At 41.4% G+C, this 19875-nt stretch overlaps 1 protein-coding gene across 1 annotated transcript in view; it reads left to right on the forward strand.

Annotated features, from left to right (window-relative positions):
- Window positions 1–19875, forward strand: part of DYNC1LI1 (dynein cytoplasmic 1 light intermediate chain 1) — a 54691-nt gene that overhangs the window by 16686 nt on the left and 18130 nt on the right. The window contains 5 exon segments of the mRNA XM_038391086.2: window positions 2319–2439; window positions 7052–7128; window positions 7131–7280; window positions 16952–17121; window positions 19241–19334. Of these exon segments, the coding sequence (XP_038247014.1) occupies window positions 2319–2439; window positions 7052–7128; window positions 7131–7280; window positions 16952–17121; window positions 19241–19334 (612 nt within the window).

Here is a 19875-nt window from a genome sequence, read left to right on the forward strand (position 1 = left end):
TAACACTTTCTGTGCCCTTACAAACTTAGATGCATCTCACCACAGGCTGGCTAGTTGTCCTTAAGCCAGGCTCTCCCCTTTGGTCATCACTTCAGTTGCTTGATGTGGTGTTTCTAGATGTAGGTGGTAGAGAGAGAGAGCATGACAAATGTCTCTCCCTTTTATTATGCCCTTTCTTCCCTCTTGGCTTTGCCCCCCACCCCCTTTCAGAGTCAGATGAGCATTACCTCATCGCAGTCCAAAATGACCGAAAGAAGGGGGGTGACTCCCTCGAGAGTCTAACAGATTCTTTTGTTGCTGCCCAGACTGGTGTCCTTTGTTCCTGTGAGGCTGGCCTGGGTTTGTTCCATACCTTCCCTGATGAGGTGTGAACTGCCTCTCTGCTCTTGGAGAGATATTTCCTGGGCTTATTTTAAGCCATGAGGATGCATTTTCAGCCTCATAACTACATACATGAAATTATAACCTGCAACAGTTGCTATAACATCACTATAACAACTATGCTCAGTGCATCATGAGTCTTCCGAAGACACCCAACATGACAAACTTTGCATTGGATGCCACACAATCATGTTACAAGGATGAACATGGGGGTGCTGGGTGTTCCCCCGAGGTACAGAGCGTCACAGCAGGGACTGGGGCTTGCCTCGCTCCCGCACTTGAGCTGGGCAGTGGGGTCGGCGGCTGCTGTGTGTGTGTGTGTGTGTGTGTGTGTGCCACAGCTCTGTGCGGTTTCTGGAAGTATCGGGACGTGCCCCCTCCGGCTCTTATGTTTAGGGATAGCCAGGGGGTTCTGTGTACTGCCCCTGCCTCAAGCGCCGCCCCTGCAGCTCCCATTGGCTGGGAACTGCGGCCAGTGAGAGCTGCAGGTGCGGCACCTCCAGATGCGGCAGCGTGGAGGAGGGACATGACGCTGCTTCCGGTAGCTTCCTGAGGTAAGCGCTGCCCGAAGCCTGCACCCCTGACTCCCTCCCGTGCCCCAGCCCTGATCCCCCTCTAAACCCTCGGTCACAGCCTGGAGCACCTCCTGCGCCCCAGCCCTGATCCCCCTCTAAACCCCTCGGTCACAGCCTGGAGCACCTCCTGCACCCCAAATCCCTCATCCCCAGTCCCACCCCAGAGCCTGCACCTCCAGCCAGAGCCCTCACCACCCCCCCCACCGTGGTCCAACCCCCTGCTCCAGCCCAGAGTCCCTTCCTGCACCCTGAATTCCTCATTTCTGACCCAACCCCAAAGCCCTCACCCCCTCCTGGATCCCAACCCTGGATCCCAAAAATTTTGTGAGCATTCATGGCCCACCATACAATTTCCATACGCAGATGTGGCCCTTGGGCCAAAAAGTTTGCCCACCTTGTTCTAGCAGGATGTGAAAAGCCAACTATAGCTCCAAATGCTGTCTTTGCTATTTCAGTGGCATGCATAGGAACACTCCTCGGGTCAGAGAGATGCCTTTTGTGCTCTCCATGAAAAAATGGATTGCTTTATAATGTGATTATAATTCCTTCTTGTGCACATGCAAAAGATTTATTTTTCTACTCTTCCTTTATTTTCAGACCATTTCAGCTGCACTGTGTGTATACTACCAGACCTTGTGAGCTGCCTGCCTGCTGGCTTGCTCTTTCCCATCAGAGCATCCTTTAGCCTACAGGAGGGTGCTCTCTAGGCTGGGATCCAGAAAATCATAAGCATTCTGTTTCAGTCTAGTTTCATGATCACATACGTTGTTTTCTGGGACCACTGATACATTCAGTACACAAGATAAGGAATATGCTTCCTCAATCACTGAACACTATCTCCATTATTTGCTAGTTCTGCATCAGACATACATTACAGAATTAGGTTTTTGCCACCAGGGCAGACTTCAGGAATTTTGTCCTACAATGATAGTCAAATAGTTTTAGCAAGTCCCAACTGAACCCTGTCATCATGCTGTGCATTCTCATGGATTGAATTGAAATCCTAGGCTTTTGTGGACTTAAACCATATTGAATATCAAAATGTAACTTAAAAATAGTTAGTGATTGTGCAATGCTCTGAAAATGTTGTTTAAGCTGGGAAATAAGAGGAAAGTTAAAAATTCTACAGTAGAAAACAATGGTGGTAAATATATTAATAATATAAATAGACATGATTAGTATTTGTTGAGGCTGATGCATATGTTTGGAATAAATCGAACACCCATGTTTTCAGATTGCATGAGTTTCTAGCTGAGTGACTCCCATTGTTACCTGATATTTCACTTTTCTCGAAAAGAAGCTGTAATTAGGTAACATTATTTACTCAGAGATTTGATCTATATTAACTTTGTCTTTTTCTAGGAGAAGATGGTGCAGGAAAAACTAGCTTAATAGGCAAACTTCAAGGAATAGAGGAGTACAAGAAAGGAAGAGGAATGGAATACTTGTACTTAAATGTGCATGATGAAGATAGAGATGGTAAGTATCAATTGTGTATCTGCAGCAGTGAGAAGATTTTAATGGGGATATGGAATTTTTAATTTCCTAGATCACTTGCTCAAATTTATTCCAGGCCTTTAGTAACACTTACCTTCAAGTGGCAGTTTTGTTTATGCAAAACGTGTGTCTAATTTCCAATAAACAGGTGTCTGCATAACAGAAACCATCATGATGGGTACCCTCTGTTTAGACTGTCAGGGATAGAATGGTGGTGTGTCTTTAGAATACTTATTATCTGCATTACTATAGCTCCTAGGAGCCCTGATGAAAGACCAGGTCCCCATTAAGCTAGGTGCTATACAAAGAGAGAACAAAAAGATGGTCTTTGCCTCAAAGAGCTTACAATATATGATGAGACAACAGACCAACAGGAAAGTGTGAGGAAACAACGAGATAGTATTTGTCAGCATGGTAGACAGTAGTCTCAGCACATCAGTAGCCTAGGTGTCAAATATTTTGTAGACCTCATGGCATAGGATAGTTCTAAGGAGATTTGATGTGGGAAACTGAGATAGATTTGTGGATTCATAGATACTAAGGTCAGAAGGGACCATTATGATCATCTAGTCTGACCTCCTGCACAGCGCAGGCCACAGAATCTCACCCACCCACTCCTGCGAAAAACCTCATCTATGTCTGAGCTATTGAAGTCCTCAAATCGTGGTTTAAAGATCGTGCCCCAAGCATGAGGGGCAGCCTGGAACAAAACAGGAAGATACTTACTTGGAATTTTCAAACAAGTGGGCGATGTAGGCTGGCATTATGGGGATAGGAGGCAGGAAGTGACATTTCAGTAGTGAATGAGAGTGGGGTGGGGATAGGATGTGAAGAGCCAAGAAAGTGAACACAGGTAGCTTATGTTTAATGAATTAGTAGGGGGAGCCAGTGAAGGGGTGGAAAGGAGTGACATGTTCAAAATGATGGGCTAGGAAAATTATTTTTGGAGCAGCAGTCTGCATAGATGAGTGGAGAAAGATTGCATTTGTTAGTTTCAGAGAGAAGAAATTGCAGTAATTGAGGTGTGAGATGAGAGCCTGGATGGATAGAAAAGGCCATGTCCACAAGATGTTATGCAGAAAGAAATTGAAAAATTTAGGGGTAGCCTGGAAATGAGGCTAGAGTGAGGTCCTAATCAAAGATTACACCCAGGTTACAGTCCTGAGTGACAGGCAGGTGATGTCTACAGTGATTGAGAAAAGAGGAGAATGTGTGTGTGTGTGGGGGGGGAAATGAATAATAGTCTGTTTTAGCCATATAGAGTTTGAGCTCATAGCTAGACATCCCTGAGGAGCTGTAAGAAAGGCTGAGATTTTAGTTTGGACAAAAGGAGACAGGTTTGGAGTAGAGAGGTAGATCTGAGAGTCATTAGCATAGAGAGAATAGTTAAATTTGTGTTTGTGGATGCGATTACCCAGGGTTAAGGTGTAGAGGAAGAAGAAATGGGGAGCCAAGGTCAGAGTCTTGTGGAATCTCCCTAGAAATTTGGAGGAGGGTTGAAGAGGATCCTGAAAGGATATACTGAAGGAGTGATTAGAGTGGTGGGAAGAGAACCAGAAGAGGACAAGATTTCAGAAATGGCATGGTTGGTAGTAGCATCAAGGGTGGATTAGGGGTCAAGGAGGATAAGAGTGGAGTCTGGGTTCTGAGCTTTGAGGAAGAGGTTTTTGTAGATTTTGGTGAGGACTGTTTCAATACAAGAAGCAGGTTTGGTGTGGGTCTAGGATGGAATTGGAGGAGAGGAACTACTGACAGCAATTGTAGACAGTGTATTCAATGAATTTAGAGATGAAATGAAAATGTGGCAGTAATTGGAGAGACAAATGGGGTCAATGATGGCTTTTTTAAGATGGGAGAGACTTACACATGCTTGTATTGTGCGGGGAAAGAGCCAGAGAAGAGCAAGAGGTTAACGTGGGGATGCGAGTTGTCGTGGGGGGGTGGGATGGGGTTACTACAGGAAGTGGATGGTTTAGAGGCGAGCAGACAAAATACTTCTGCGTATGTGATGGAAGAGGAGCATTGTAGGAGGGGAAGTGAAGACAATCCAAGGGGAGGGGAAGGTCACACATTTTGTTAACTTTCCCCTGGAAGAAATTGGTGAGATCCTGTGCAGAGAGAGAATTGGAAGAGGGAGAGGTTTTGAGGAATAAGTCAAAGGTGGCAGAAAGGCAGCTGGGATTGTGGGCATGGGATTCAATTAAGTTAAAGTAGAGCTGTTTTAGCTAGAAAGATAGCAGGAAGGAAGAGAAATTCATAGTGGATAAAGTCAGACTGGTCATGGGACTTTCTCCAGAGATGCTCTGCATAGCAAGAGCAGGAGCAGAGGAAGCAAATGTTGGGAGCGATCCAGAGGGGTTGGCAGGGCAGACCTTGCAATACAAGAGGAGCGCAAAAGTTAAGGGTGGGAAGCATGGAGAGAATAAACAACCATATTAATGGAAAAAAGGGAAGGGGGTGCTGGGAGCGGATGGAAAAGTCATTAGCACTGATGGAATGGAGGTCCTGGGTAGTGACAGGTTGAGGTAGTGAGGTGGCTGATGGACAGTGCTGAAAAAGAGTAGGAGATCAGATCAGAGAGGGGGAATTTGGTAACAGATAATAGAAAGCAGTCCTTGGTGAAGACAAAGTCCAGTGAAATGTCATTTTAATGAGTGGGAGCATTGAACCAAGGCTGCAGTTTGAATGAAGAGTTGAGATCAAGGAAATGTGTAGTTAAAGGGTTGGATTGGGTCGTCAACATGGAAGCTGAATTCATGGAAGATCAGTGTGGAAGATGGTGAGGAGAGGAGATGGAGATCCAAGAGTCAAAATCAGTGGGAGAGGCTGATGGGTGGACTGTAGATCGGGGTGTTCAAACTTTTATTTTCTCTGAGGCCCCCCTCAACATGCTGTAAAAACTCCAGGGCTCAGTGGGGGTACAGGGGCCTTGGGCCAGGGCATTGGGCATAGGTGTAGTTTGACTTCTATTTGGGGGCAGGCCACACAATCATTTTATAAGGATGAACATGGGGGTGCTGGGTGTTCCCCTGAGGTACAGAGCATCAGTCAGAGATTACTGTGATCTTTCTAGATATCTCGAGAAAAGATGGAGGAGGAGGATGGGTGTGAGATTAAGAATGGTGGTATGAGAGGGGTGGTGGAGAATGGTTATGCAAGGTGGAGTGGGTGGGAATGAAGAAAGGGCCAGGATTTGGGTAAATGTCACCAGAGGGCACAAGGTTGCTGATGTGGGACTTAGATTTTCGCTGGAGGGAGGAGTGGGAAGCTCAAGGTAGAGAGGAGAAAAGTAGGCAGAAGTGGTGGGGAACTGTAAAGGGATAAGGGTAACCACAAAGGTGAGATTGAGCCAGTGGGGATGAGAGGAGGAAGATGGATGAGACACGCTGGATAAGTGATATGAAGTTTGTGCTTCTGACTATGCTGTATTTACCTGTTATGTGAATAAACAATGCTCCGTTTCCAGTGTTGTCAAACCAACACTCTCTTAATGAGTACTAAAAACAAGATTTTTAAGGAAAACTGCCCTCATTTTACGTTCCAACACTTTTAAATGACTCACCGGAGGAAAAATGTAATTAAAAATGAATGTTTATATTAAACTTAAGAGCATAAATATTTTTGGGAGGGATATTTTGTATTTTTTGCAGGGGACTAGCTGTAAAGTATTCCTGTCCATTTCTCTTTTCCCCCTGCAAAAAATCAGGTTTCTGTTTCCTGTAATTCCACCTTTTGCAAGGCCTGGTACTGTTTCTGCCCTTTTGGGCACATCATGCCATGGCACACACTCTCCTTAGTACTTATGGGTATCATAGAGAAGGCTATGTCTACACTACAGCCGGGATTGACGTTCTGAGATCGATCCACTGGCAGTCGATTTAGCAGGTCTAGTGAAGACCCATCAGATCGACAGCAGGTCGCTCTCCAGTTGACCCTGGTACTGTACCCCTGACAAGAAGAGTGTGGTAAGAACTGTCGACCCCCTGCGGTAACTCGACCTAAGGTACGTCGACTCCAACTACACTATTCACATGGCTGGAATTGCATAGCGTAGGTCGACTTACCGTGGTAGTGTAGACTTAGCCAAATAGAGAAGCAGAGACATTACAGGGAGCCATATTGGATTGTGGCTGCTCAAAGCAGGGATGTAAAAGTGATCCTTCAGCCCTGATCTAGCTCAACTCTTAAGGGACAGCTGATAGTTTTGAGCACTGAAGGCCTAAATATTCTCTTACTGTAATACTTGCTTTACACTAGTACTCTGAAGACTAACATTTTAAAGTACTTGCAGATGTAAAATGTTACAGAATTTGCCAAGTATTATGTTGAGGTAATGTGTTTTCACTTTCAGGAACTTGCTCTGGGGAAGTTTTTTAAAAAAAACAATTTGTTGGCTGATAAATTGCAGACAGAGTATGCAAAGATGGTGCATGTTCCTTGGTTTTACATATAGTCTCATGGAGACAAGGAGCTAAGAAATCTGATATTAGTAAAATTGTCAACACAATTCTAATATACTAATTATGATCCAATAAACTATATTTTAAAAGGATACTTACAGATTTTAGTTTCTTATATTTTCCTACTTTTTATTACAGATCAACAAGATGTAATGTGTGGATTTTGGATGGTGACCTGTATCATAAAGGTCTCCTTAAATTTGCAATGGAGGCTAACTCCTAAAGGACACTCTGGTTATGCTGGTCGTAGACATGTCTAGGCCTTGGACTGCATTGGATTCCTTACAAAAGTGGGCAAGTGTTGTAAGAGAGCATATTGACAAATTAAAAATTCCTCCTGAAGAAATGAAAGAAATGGAACAAAAGTGTGAGTATTTTAAAACATAGAAACTGTTGAAATTAAATATACTTAATGCTTTTTTGAGCTATTTAACTTCCGATGTAGACTGTTAGTTTTATTCTTGGAAATTCAGTAAAGTAACTATCCTGAGTTAGGTTATCTAAATTGTTCTATTAAAGTACCTTCAATGCAGGAGTAATATTTCTCTGTTTAGAAAAACTTTGAATTAGCATAAAAGTTGTAACTTCTAAAAGCCTTGCTCTTCAAAATTTTTGTTTTGTAGTTTCTGTTCAGACTGCAGAGCTAGGTAGATATCAGGCATTGGGGTTAAAAGGCAGCACACAGGCACTGTTTCCGCCTTCGTCACTTGGGTAATATTAATTGTATTTGCTCAAAGACCTTGTCTACACTAGAGAATTTTGAACCAATGATGTCTCTGTTCAGGCTTTCATGATGTAGTAAAAATGCCGGAGTCCTGTTTACATTAACTTTGCATCATTGATAGCACTAGTGCTGGTGAGCATCAGCTGCTAAGTCAGTTAGATGTTTCAACACCAGGTGGAGCAGTGCCTAAAAACATTTAAAAAATCTGGGCCTAAAGTGACTATGCTCACAGTGGGTACAGGAAGCTGTGGCAGAGCAGAGATTTGAACCCAAAGATGCTCCCAGTCCTAGGTTAAGGGCCCCTAACAGCTAGATCATCCTTTTTAGGTAGAACTGTGCTTTGCTAAAGTGTACAGTACTGCAATAGTTGACCCAGTTCTGGAATTGAAACCTTAAAGTTAAATGTTAAGACGGACTACTCGTTTATATATTGTGTTAAATATCTATAGAGGCTTTGTATAAGGATGGATTTTCATTGAGAGTCACATTCAATCATTCCTTCAAGGATTTTCTTAAAGGACTGGCTTAGTGGGTTCTGATTTTTTTTATAGAGGAGCCCAAAACCAGCTCCAGGATCTGGTCTTATTCTTTGGTTGGACGTATTATGGAGGCAAGTGTTCGCTGCCTCAAGTAAAATAATGCTGGAGTCTTTGCCTCTGATTACCTAATAGTGTCCCTTACTGCGTGAATGTCACTGAAAGGCTATAAAGTGTTCCATCTGAAAAATAAATTTTGCCTGATTTCTTTAGTGCTTCTTTATTGAGCACATCTGGTTCTTGTGTTTGCTTGATTGCCTTTTTAGTATCTAGCCTTTCAGTTGCCTTCAAAACTTCTATTTACTACTCATTTAGCTTGTTAGTTATATTGAGTTACTATCTTCAGGATAGGGCTGCATGTTCTAACTGAGCTAGGAAGTTGCAATAAATTAGGGGAAATAGTATTTACACATTAATTATAATCTTTAAATGGTGGTTTTGATGTCCAGATATGGCCTAACTAGTTCTTCTCACATCATCTGGGTTTTTGTATTAAGTGATGTATCATTTTACATTCAGAAAGAGAAATAAAGTACACAAGTTAGGGAAATTAGATTTTCATTTAACGGGGGGAAAAGACCCTGTTAACATTGTGTTTAAAAACTTTGATCTTTAGATTTTTCCTGACTTGTGTACTTGATTTGTCAATTTCAGTAGCATTAGTTTTTGTGTTTTGATATTCTTTTTTTATATTTTAAGAGAATGACAATGTTGGGCAGCCTTTAACTAGGGCAACATGTTTCTTAAATCATTATAAGGTAAGGGTGTCATAAAATACTAGTTAAAAATAATTCCTAAAGTTCATGTGCTCAGTTTTAGCACTCGTAGTCTTAAAAATATTGAACTAATTTTCTTAGGTTATTTTTTCTTCCTCACTGGCTTTATTTTATAGTCCTCAAACATAGACAACTGAAGCTGGAAATGAGTTACAAAGGTAGAACATATGAGGAAAGCTTTTACCCTGCTTTCCTATTCAGATGGATGAATTAGTTGTACTTGTGTTCTCTTTTCAAAAAAAAAAAAAAAAAATCTTTTAAAATTGAATAAGACAATGGAAAATTTCATTTCCAGAAGTGTCTGAGAATTATGAGCAATTTAAAATGTAAAGCAGTGGTCTCCAAACTTTTGAGGATTGCAGCCCTTCTGCCCCGTCAGTGCCCCCGTAGAGCCAAGGCCAAGAGTGGGGCCATGGCTCTGTGGGGAGTGGGAAGGACAGCAGTAAGGGGGCCAAAGCTGGAGATGGGGATGGGGCCGAGGCTGGGGGCAGGAATAGGGACAGGAACAGAGCTGCGGCCCGGGGTCAAGGCTGGGGGCGGGAGCAGAGCCGCAGCCGGGCTGGGTGGGTGCCAGCAGCTGGGGTGCTGTGCCGCTCTGGCCCAGGCTGGGAAGAGAGCTGTGGCCAGGGGCCAAGGCTGGGGGTGGGCTGGACCGGAGCTGCAGCTGGGCCATGGTGGGGGTTGGCAGCAGGGCCCCTGCCAGGTGCAGAGCCCAGAGAGGCTGGGGATGGTCAGGTGTGGAGCTGGGCCACAGCGAGGCTGGGTGGCGCTCCCTGCTTGCCCCCATAGGAGGCCCCCCCACTGTCCTGAATGTTCCTCGTTGCCCCTAGGGGGGACACCCGACAGTTTGGGGACCTCTGTTGTAGAGGAAACTTGAACATGTATATTTAAAAATGGATTCTTGTCAGCAGACATTGTTATCCCTATGTTAGTGGATCCCATACTTTTATTATAGCAAGAGTAATAGTGACTGCTTTAGTTAAATGCTTCCATTCTCCTACTATTTTCAGTCGCTTCCTGGAACTTGCATCTACTGATGTAAAATTCATGTTTTTTATTTAAGGTGAATGTGTGTGGGTTTTTTGTTTTTTGTTGTTTGTTGTTTTTTTAAATAAATGAAACAGCTCAACCATTTCTTAGTGCGGGGAAGGGGGCATATAGGGAAGGCTTTCCTACTGTATTAAAAATGTGGAGTAGGAGTTTAGCTCAGAAATATCTTTGAATATGCCAGTGAAACTTAGTTTAGATTCAAAGATCTTACTAGTTTGAAATATACATGCATGATGTGAGGCTTTCAAAAAAAATTTCTTGCAAAATTCATAATGTGCAGTGAAGGAGGACTGTCATACATACATGACTAACTCTAGCTGCATAGCAAAAAGTGAACTATAGGATATGCTTAGGTTAGTCTATGGCCAGGGCTTATTAGAAGCCCTACCCTCCATCCATGCAAAAGATGTAAAGTGTTGAGAGAGGGCTCTTGTGGCCCTCCTAAGGTTCTGCTATAGGAACAAGAAATGAGCTCTTCTTCTGCAGACATTGGTTCCATTGCTGAACATTCTAAGGGTACATCTACACTGGGATAAAAGACCGCGGCTTGCCCGGGTTGGTTGACCCAGGCTTGCGGGGCTTGGGCTGTGGGGCTTAAAAATTTCCATGAAGACATTTGGACTTGGGCTGGTGCCTGGACTCTGGGACCTTCCACTCCCCCACGGGATCCCACAATTGCCTGAGCCCGAACAGCTACACATCAGTTTTTCCGTCCTGTAGCTGCCCGCAAGCCCCAGTCAGCTGACCCAGACCAGCTGTAGGTGTTTAATTGCTGTACAGGTGTAGCGTAAGTGTGTCTCTTCTCTGCAGAGCTAACTTGAGTGATTAGCACCTGGGTCAGCCTAACTCAGGTGTGAGCAACAACACTGCAAAGCCATATTCAAATTACTCTCCTCACTGGTGCTGCATTCATGTATGTGTATCACTCGGACTTCTAGGGGCTATCCCATTGTGCTGCAGTAAGTTGAACTGCACTCATTCTTTCCCTGGAGAACTTGTCTGTAACTTCTGGGGACACAGAGGGAATTGTGGGCAGGAATTTGAGGACTGTCAGCACTTGAGTGATTAGGTTGCATCCTCACTGGAAAGTGGTGGGTTATCAGCCCAAGTGAAGCCTCACTTGGATTTTAGCCTATATTCCCAGATGAGCCAGCTAACCTAGGTTGAAAGAACCACCAGGCTTGAGTGAGAGGATTTTATATAGACAGGAGGATGGTTTGGGGCAAGACTTGAGAAGGAGTATGAGTTTGCATGAAGATGTACTCTAAGAACTTCACAGCAGAGCAGCTTTCTTTCAGGCTCTCAAAGGCCACAGGAGAGAGTAGGAGAAAAGCTAGCTCATCTTGGAGATGAGGCTTGGGAGGCCAAAGAGCCCCTGAAATGGTTTCACATAGAAAAAATGTTAATCCTGGGCTCGAAGTACAATGATGTAAAGCTCCAGCAAGTTCCTGTTTAAAAAAAAAAATATCGTGCTTGGGTCATAGTGCTTTTCCATGCAAATCCTGGGTTGTTTCAATGGCACCCATGCCCCCCTTCCATAAGATCTGACCTGTCTAGAGTCACCATAGTTCAGACCTGCTAAGGAATGTAGGACTGCAGATGAGCAAGACTCCATCTAGCAGGTCTATAGCTGGAGCAGGAGCCTTATGGAGCTCTCAATTTCTTCCGGAGGAGGGACTTTACTCTGGTGGTCTTAAGAAGTGTGAAAGCACGTTCTCCACAGCCCCTGTGTTTGCAGGAGAAGTTCTCCCTTTTGTGAACATGAAAGGTGTGTGAGACAAGGCATTTTGGTAGTGTCCACTAAATAGCTCCAAATGATGGAATTGGGATGTGGGAAGAATCTAGGGAAATCAGTTTTAAAAAAAAAAAAAAAAAGTTTGCATGGCAAGTAAGGAATTGAGTAAGCTTTTACTATGCAGCCTTCATTATGTCCCTTGAGCATATTTATTATTGTAGCCTTTAATTACCTGATCATACATAATTTCTCAAGTTGAGTCATTTGTTGTGTGTATGTACTCTACTATATACCTTACAGTCCATGAAACTCATTTACATGAAAAACACACTGTAATCGATACTTATGATATACAATAAATGAATCATAAAAACGTAGAGCTGGAAAGGACCTCAATAAACTATCCAAACTATTCATAAACTAGCCAAGCCCACCCCATACTTAGAGAGAACCATGTATACCTAGGTCATCCCTGACAGGTGTTTGTTTAACCTTTTCTTAAAAACCTTTAATGACGAATTCCACAACATCCCTTGGAAGCCTATTCCAGTATTTAACCATCCTTATAGTTGTTTTTTCCTAATATTGAACCTAAATCTCCCTTGCTGCAGATTAAGTCAATTGCTACTTGTCCTACCTTCTGTTCTCCGTGTCCACTGTTGATCGCTGTCCTCTTCATAACAGCGCTGAACATATTTGAAGACTGTTACAGGTTTCTTAAGACTAGTTTTTTTAACCTTTTCTCATAAATCAGATTTTCTAAATCCTTTATCATTTTTGTTGCCCTCCTCAGGACTCTCCACTTTGTCCCTCTCTTTCCTAAAGAGTGGTGCACAAAGTTGCACACGGTACTCTGGATGAGGCTTCACCAGTGCCAAGTAGAGTGAAACAGTTGCCTCCTATGTCTTACTTAAGACACTCTTGTTAATACATCGCAAAAAAAGTTTAGTATCATTCTGCAACTGAATCACACTTTGTTTTTTGACTCTTATTCAATTTGTGATCCATTCTTACCCCCAGATCCATTTAAATGGTACTACTGCCTAGCCAGTTATTCCCCCATTTTGTATTTGTGCATTTGATATTTTTTCCCTAAGTGAAGCACTTTGCATTTGTCTTTACTGAATTTCATCTTATTGATTTAGGACCAATTCTCCAATTTGTCAGTCATTTTGAATTCTAATCCTATCCTCCAAAGTGCTTGCAACCCCTCCCAGCTTGGTGTCATCTGCAAATTTTATAAACCTACTCTCTACTCCATAAACCTACTCTCTACTCCATTAATAAAAGTATTGAATAGTACCAGACAGACCCATGTGGGACCCTGCTAGATACATTCTCCCCCCCCCCCCGTTTGACAGCAAACAATTGGTAACTACTTTGATTATGGTCTTTCAATCAGTAGTACTTCCACCTTGTAGTAATTTCATCTAGACAACATTTCCCTAGTTTGCTTGTGAGAGTGTCATGTTGGGATTATGTCAAAAGCCATACTAAAATCAAGATATATCGCATCTACTGCTTACCCCCATCCACTACGCCTATAACCCTGTGAAAGAAGGAGATTAGGTGCTTTGGCATGTTTGGCTCTTGACAAATCCATGCTGGCTGTTCTTTATAACATTATTCTCTAGGTGCTTACAAACTGATTGTTTAATAATTTATTCCAGTATCTTTCCAGGTATTGTGAAGCTAGGCTGACTGGTCTATAACTTGGTAGATTCTTTTTGTTCCCCTTTTTAATATACTACATTTCCCCTTCCTCAGTCTCTGGGACCTCACCTGTCCTCCATGAGTTCTCAGTGATAATAGCTATTGGTTCTGAGATTGCTTTAGCTAGTTAGTTCCTTAAGTACCCAAGAGTGAATTTCATCAGGGCCTACTGAGTTGGATACATCTAATTTACCTAAATATTCTTTAACATCTTCTTACTGTATTCTGGCTTGTGTTCCTTCCTACTGAATAATATTGTATTAAGCATCTTCTTTTTAGTGAAGACTGAAATCAAATAGGGATTTAACACCTCAGCCTTCTTGAAACTATCCATAATTAGCTCTCCTTCTCTGCTATATAGTGGACCTACGCTTTCCTTCATCTTTTGTTTGGTCCTAATATACACCTCTACCCTGATATAACGTGGTCCTTGGGAGCCAAAAAATCTTTCCACGTTATAGGTGAAAACGCGTTATATCGAACTTATTTTGGCCTCAAGCATTTCCGTTATTAATACAGTATTTGACACACGAATTTTTATTCTTCGTGTTTTAGAAAGGACGCATCTGATGTCGATCTTCATATCAAGCCCGGGGTCGGGGCTCACAGCCGCGTGCCCCTGCTGTGTTCAGGGCTTGCAACACCCCACATAACCAGGTCGCAACCCCCAGTTTGAGAACCAATGTTGTAGATGAGACAGAAAACCATTTTTGCTTTACCGCATTATATCCAAATTCGTGTTATATTGGATCTCGTTATATCAGGGCAGATGTGTATTATAGTACCTTATCTATCTTGTTGCCTTTTATGTCCCTTGATAGGTGTAACTCATTTTGTGCCTTTGCCTTTCTGTTTTTGTCCCTATGTGCTTCCGCTATTCTATTTTATTCATCCTCTATAATTTGTTCATGTTCCTATTTTTTGTAGGATTCCCTTTTGATTTTCAGGTCATTAAAGAGCTCCTGGTGGAATCAAATTGATCTTTTACTATTCTTTCTATTTTTCCTTCTCAATGGGACAGTTTGCTATTGTGCTTTTAATATTATCTCATTGAGAAACCGCCAGCTTTCCTGAAGTCCTTTTTCCCCCTTGGTATGCTTCTCATGGGACCCTACCTACCAGTTCTCTGAGTTTGTTAAAGTTCAGTTTTTTGAAGTCCATTTTCCTTATTCCGCTACTCTGACTCGGTTTTCTTAGAATCATGAAATCATCATTTCATGATCACTTTCATCTAAATTCCCTTCTAACTTCAGATTCACAGCCAGTGCTTCCCTGTTAATCAGAATCAAGTCTAAAATGGGTTCCCCCTAGTTACTTCCTCCACCTTCTGAAATAAGAAATTGACTCCAATGTATTCCAAGAACTCAAAATGACAGGTTTCAGAGTAGCAGCCGTGTTAGTCTGTATTCGCAAAAAGAAAAGGAGTACTTGTGGCACCTTAGACTAACAAATTTATTAGAGCATAAGCTTTCGTGAGCTGCACCCGATGAAGTGAGCTGTAGCTCACAAAAGCTTATGCTCTAATAAATTTGTTAGTCTCTAAGGTGCCACAAGTACTCCTTTTCTTTTCAAGAACTCATAGGAGATTATTTTGCCATATTACTGTACCAGCAGATACCTGGGTAGATTAAAATCCCCCATTACTAACCATGTCTTGTGTTTTGGGTATGTGCTATTTGTTCTAGAAATGCCTCATCCATGTCTTCCTCCTGATTCGATAGTCTATACCCCTACCAAGATGTTGACCCTAGTTTTTCCCTTTGTCTTCACCCAGAGAATTTTAATGTAATTGAATAACATAAGAGAACAGTAGTCAAAGGGTATGAATAACAAGCTCATAGTTGTGAATTATAATGTACTGCTGTACCAGCAAATTTTCATGAAATTAGTCTCATAATTAACCATCTTGCTCTCTGAAATGCAGCTAAAGCAGGCTGTGTGGCTGTTGTGAAAATGTGTTTACAAAATTAGTAAAATACATAACTTTAAGAAAAGAATATGCATATGTACAAAATGAGAAGTTTGAATGTCTAAAGTTGTAGAAAATATGGTGTGTTTGAGGAATAAAATGTGGTTATGTAATTAGACTATTGCATGTGTGCAGGAGGGTAGAGTTGAGGTTACAACCTTATACTGTCAGAGTAGCAGCCGTGTTAGTCTGTATTTGCAAAAAAGAAAAGGAGTAATTGTGGCACCTTAGAGACTAACAAATTTATTTGAGTATAAGCTTTCGTGAACTACAGCTCACTTCATCGGATGCATTCGGTGGAATTCACTTCATCGGATGCATCCGATGAAGTGAATTCCACCGAATGCATCCGATGAAGTGAGCTGTAGCTCACGAAAGCTTATGCTCAAATAAATTTGTTAGTCTCTAAGGTGCCACAATTACTCCTTTTCTTTTTTGTGAACCTTATGGTGTTATTACTTACTAACTTTGGAATGTCTAGTCATGCCGCCTTAAGCTTTTCTTAATGTTTTAAGTGAAATTTATACTGCTAAAATTCAATCTCTACACACAATTCTTATCTTTTTATCTACCACTATTCTGCCTGTTCCCTAGCTGCTATTCTCTGTACCACAGTGAACTTTACAAAAAGGAGTTTCAACAGTAGAGTTTAGTAGAAGTTCTTTATACTTTGTTAATCCATACAGTTTGTAATTCACCCAAATAATATGGTCTGGTTTAGGCTTTCAGATATAATAGAAAAATTCTGTAGTGACACTCCTTCCTACTATAGTGTTAAAATATTCCGGGTATAGTGTTAAACACTACAGTGGCTAAAATAAAATGAAATTACTTTGTGGTCTGTCGGGTGAAGGGGTTTTGCTCACTTTATCAACACACAACAGATAATTGTTCTATCGGTAGTGAAAGTAGTGACGTATTACTGTCTTCCTGTGGTATAGTCTCTTTTATTTTTGTTGCTTGTTACTGTGCATTTGTAAAGAGATGTAAAAATTTGGATGACCATTCCTAATTTTAGTTTCACTGGCATAACACAACAGCTAGGCAACTTGTCTGCTGTGAATACTGCTGCTTCTGCTAATCATAATTTTCACTATTGCCATCCACCCTCATCTGCTTATATCCACTCTGTCTCATGATATACTTTAGTCCCTGCCTCAAAGAGCAGAACTTACATATTCATAGGGTGTGTAGTGCCTATTGCAGTGGGAAACTGAGACCTCTAGACACTTCCACAGTAGAATCTAAACAGTAGTTGGATTTATAGTGTCCTGTGTATTGACTGTGTTCTTATAATTCTTTAGTAAACTTAATGTCTTGCTGTACGCTTCTTTCCAGTCATGGATGTATCAGATACTAGACTTACTAGTATTCTTCTGCACTGTACAGCATTTCATGCATTTTTGTTGAGCTTTTTAAACATGAACAAACACTTACTGTATAGTGTACAGTAAGTGGATTTTGGCAATGGGAATAATTATTGTTGAAATAATAAGTGGCTGCCATTATAGATTAATATTTTTCTTTCATTTCAGTGGTAAGAGATTTTCAAGAATATATAGAACCAGGAGAGGATTTTCCAGCTTCTCCACAAAGAAGAAATATGTCAATACAGGAAGACAAAGATGACAGTGTGATTTTGCCGTTGGGTGCAGATACACTAACATGTAACTTGGGCATTCCAGTAGTAGTAGTTTGTACAAAGGTTTGTTTCAAATTTTAGAATTGTTTTTGCATATTTTAAGTGTGCTTCTGGTTATGGGTGGCTGGCAATATTTGGCTTTTCTAAACTGAAGAAAGCACTCTGCATTCTGAATACTTTGGTTTTTCCCTGATAAGAATTTTTTAAGAGCTGCTTTTTGTAGAGCCTAGGTGTTTTTCTCCCTTGAAATGAATTAACACTTTTCTGAATGTTGATGATAGTAAACAAAGATATCTAGACATGAGATGCTATTGTTGGTATTCCTTTACTTCAAATATGTTCAAAACATTATGCCAGTTCTGGGAGAAGAGTCAATTTTACTATATAGAAAGTTGAAATAAGGGTAAAATCATGTAAATGTTCTGAGGCCACTTAGCATAGCGTTAATTATTACTAAGGGTTGCAAATCAAGCGTTCTAAAGTGAGGAATTTCCGAATTTTAGATTTTTTCCTGAAGTCTTAATAATTGGTTTACTTTTATGTCCTCAGGTTAGATGTATAAGATGTAACTAAAAGCAACTGACAGTACTTGATCATAGGCAGGTCATCCATTTATAAATTAAAAAAATACCTTGTTAACATCTTTATCATCCTAATTCTAGTGAATCTTTTGAAGATTGATTTAATCAAGCAAAATGAGCATAGTATTCAAAGACACTGGTATCAAGAGCAGAAGAACCAAACTTTGCAAATAAAAAAAAAACCCAAAAAATGTCTTCTGAGCTATATCAAAATCGTTATCCCTTGAGACTGATTCATACTCGTGGTACATCTGTTAGTCAAGCAGATTTTCACCTTTTTGTGTGTGTGAGTGCGCACACAGATGAGCGCGCAGACCAGGAAGTTGAATTCTCATTTAATTACTGACTGGCTCACTTCTGCTAACAGAAACAGCTCTGTGATGTGCCTAGGCTTTCCAAAATAAATCTGACATGGCTACAGAAAATGCCACCATTACCACATCTACAGCCTGATCAAGGTTTCTTTAAAACAAATTACACAAATACAGTTCAATCTTTTGGGCAGGATTTTCACATCTTGCTGAACTTGTTAAAATTGACTTGGCACATTAAAATATGTAAGTGGCTTCATTTTCATGAACTCTGACCTCCCTCTTGTAAATGGAGAGGATTGCAAAAAAACTTAGTTCAGTTCTTTGGTTAGTAATTTAGGTGTTTCTGCATTAATATTTCATAAGAAAGAACATAAGAATGGCCATGCTGGCCAAAGGTCCATCCAGCCCACTATCCTGTCTGCTGACAGTGACCAATGCCAGGTGCCCCAGAGGGAGTGAACCTAACAGGTAATGATCAAGTGACCTCTCTCCTGCCATCCATCTCCACCCTCTGACAAACAGAGGCAAGGGACACCATTCCTTACCCATCCTGGCTAATAACCATTAATGGACTTAACCTCCATGAATTTATCCAGTTCTCTTTTAAACCCTGTTATAGTCCTAGCCTTCTAGCCTAACCTCAGGCAAGGAGTTCCACAGGTTGACTGTGTGCTGTGTAAAGAAGAACTTCCTTTTATTTGTTTTAAACATACCGTCCATTAATTTCATTTGGTGGCCCCTAGTTCTTATATTATGGGAACAATATAAGTTCGGACCCTCCATCTGCCCTGGGCTGGGAGCCTGGGAGGGCAGGGACACAAGCCGGGGGCTGATCAGGCCCCCCACCTAGGGCAGGTGGGGTGACCCAGGCTCCCCACAACTACCTGCATGGCTCTCCCCAACCCAGCTCCGGCCGGGGACAGGGGGTGCCTCTTGGAGCCGCAGCCTGGCCACGGTGTAGAGCCCCGCAAATCCACAGATGTGGATACATGTTTTTGTATCTGTACAGGCCTCTAGTGAGTCTTTCACTGCAGCTGAAAAACTTGCAATTCTTGCCATTCCATAGCCAGTTGCAACTCCCTGCCTTTAGTGCTGGTTTTAATGCTGCCTGCGTCAGCTGTAGGTTCAAAAATGTGTTCCTTAATTTGTTCCATTTAGGTGATTAAATGTCTTGATAGGTTTTCTTTTGTTTTTTATCTGCTAACTGGAGGAGTAACAATATTGCTATTTTTAAAAGATGCTGAACATGCAATATTGCTTGCTTGTTGTTTTTTTTTAATTTGACAGTGTGATGCCATTAGTCTCCTGGAAAAAGAACATGACTACAGAGATGAACACTTTGACTTCATTCAGTCACATATCCGACGGTTTTGTTTACAATGTATCCTTTAAAGTTTGAAATGCGTAATAATGGCATATCTGTAATCCTTATAAGATCCAAATTGCAACAAACTTGTCTGGCTTGAACACAATTATTCTAGGATCTAGCTTGAGTCCACCACTGAGTGACTGGTTTAACTGAATCGTGGTCCCTAGGGAAGATTCTGTTATGCTGGGCCATATCAGGTTTAACCTTCTATATACTGTCAAATGGTGTGGAGTTTTATTTATTTATTTTTTTTTTTTAAACAGGGGTATTGGGAAGAGAAGTCCAGCATACCTTCTTGTCCATGGCTTCTTAGATTTCCCTTCACCAACCCTTTCGTAATAAAATGCTGAATAGTTGCCCTAAAACTGAGTTTAAGATGATCCCTGAAATAGCCTATCAACAGCAAGATAATTCTCACTTCAATTTACATTTGAGTATACTTCAAGTACACTTGATTATAAGGCATGTAATCATTTTGGCCTGACTATTGGATCAGTCTATTGCAATACTGAATAGTTCTCCAAGACTTTTCAAATATTAAAGATGTAGGAAA

Source organism: Dermochelys coriacea, chromosome 2, assembly GCF_009764565.3.
Source record: "Dermochelys coriacea isolate rDerCor1 chromosome 2, rDerCor1.pri.v4, whole genome shotgun sequence".
Taxonomy (NCBI): domain Eukaryota; kingdom Metazoa; phylum Chordata; order Testudines; family Dermochelyidae; genus Dermochelys; species Dermochelys coriacea.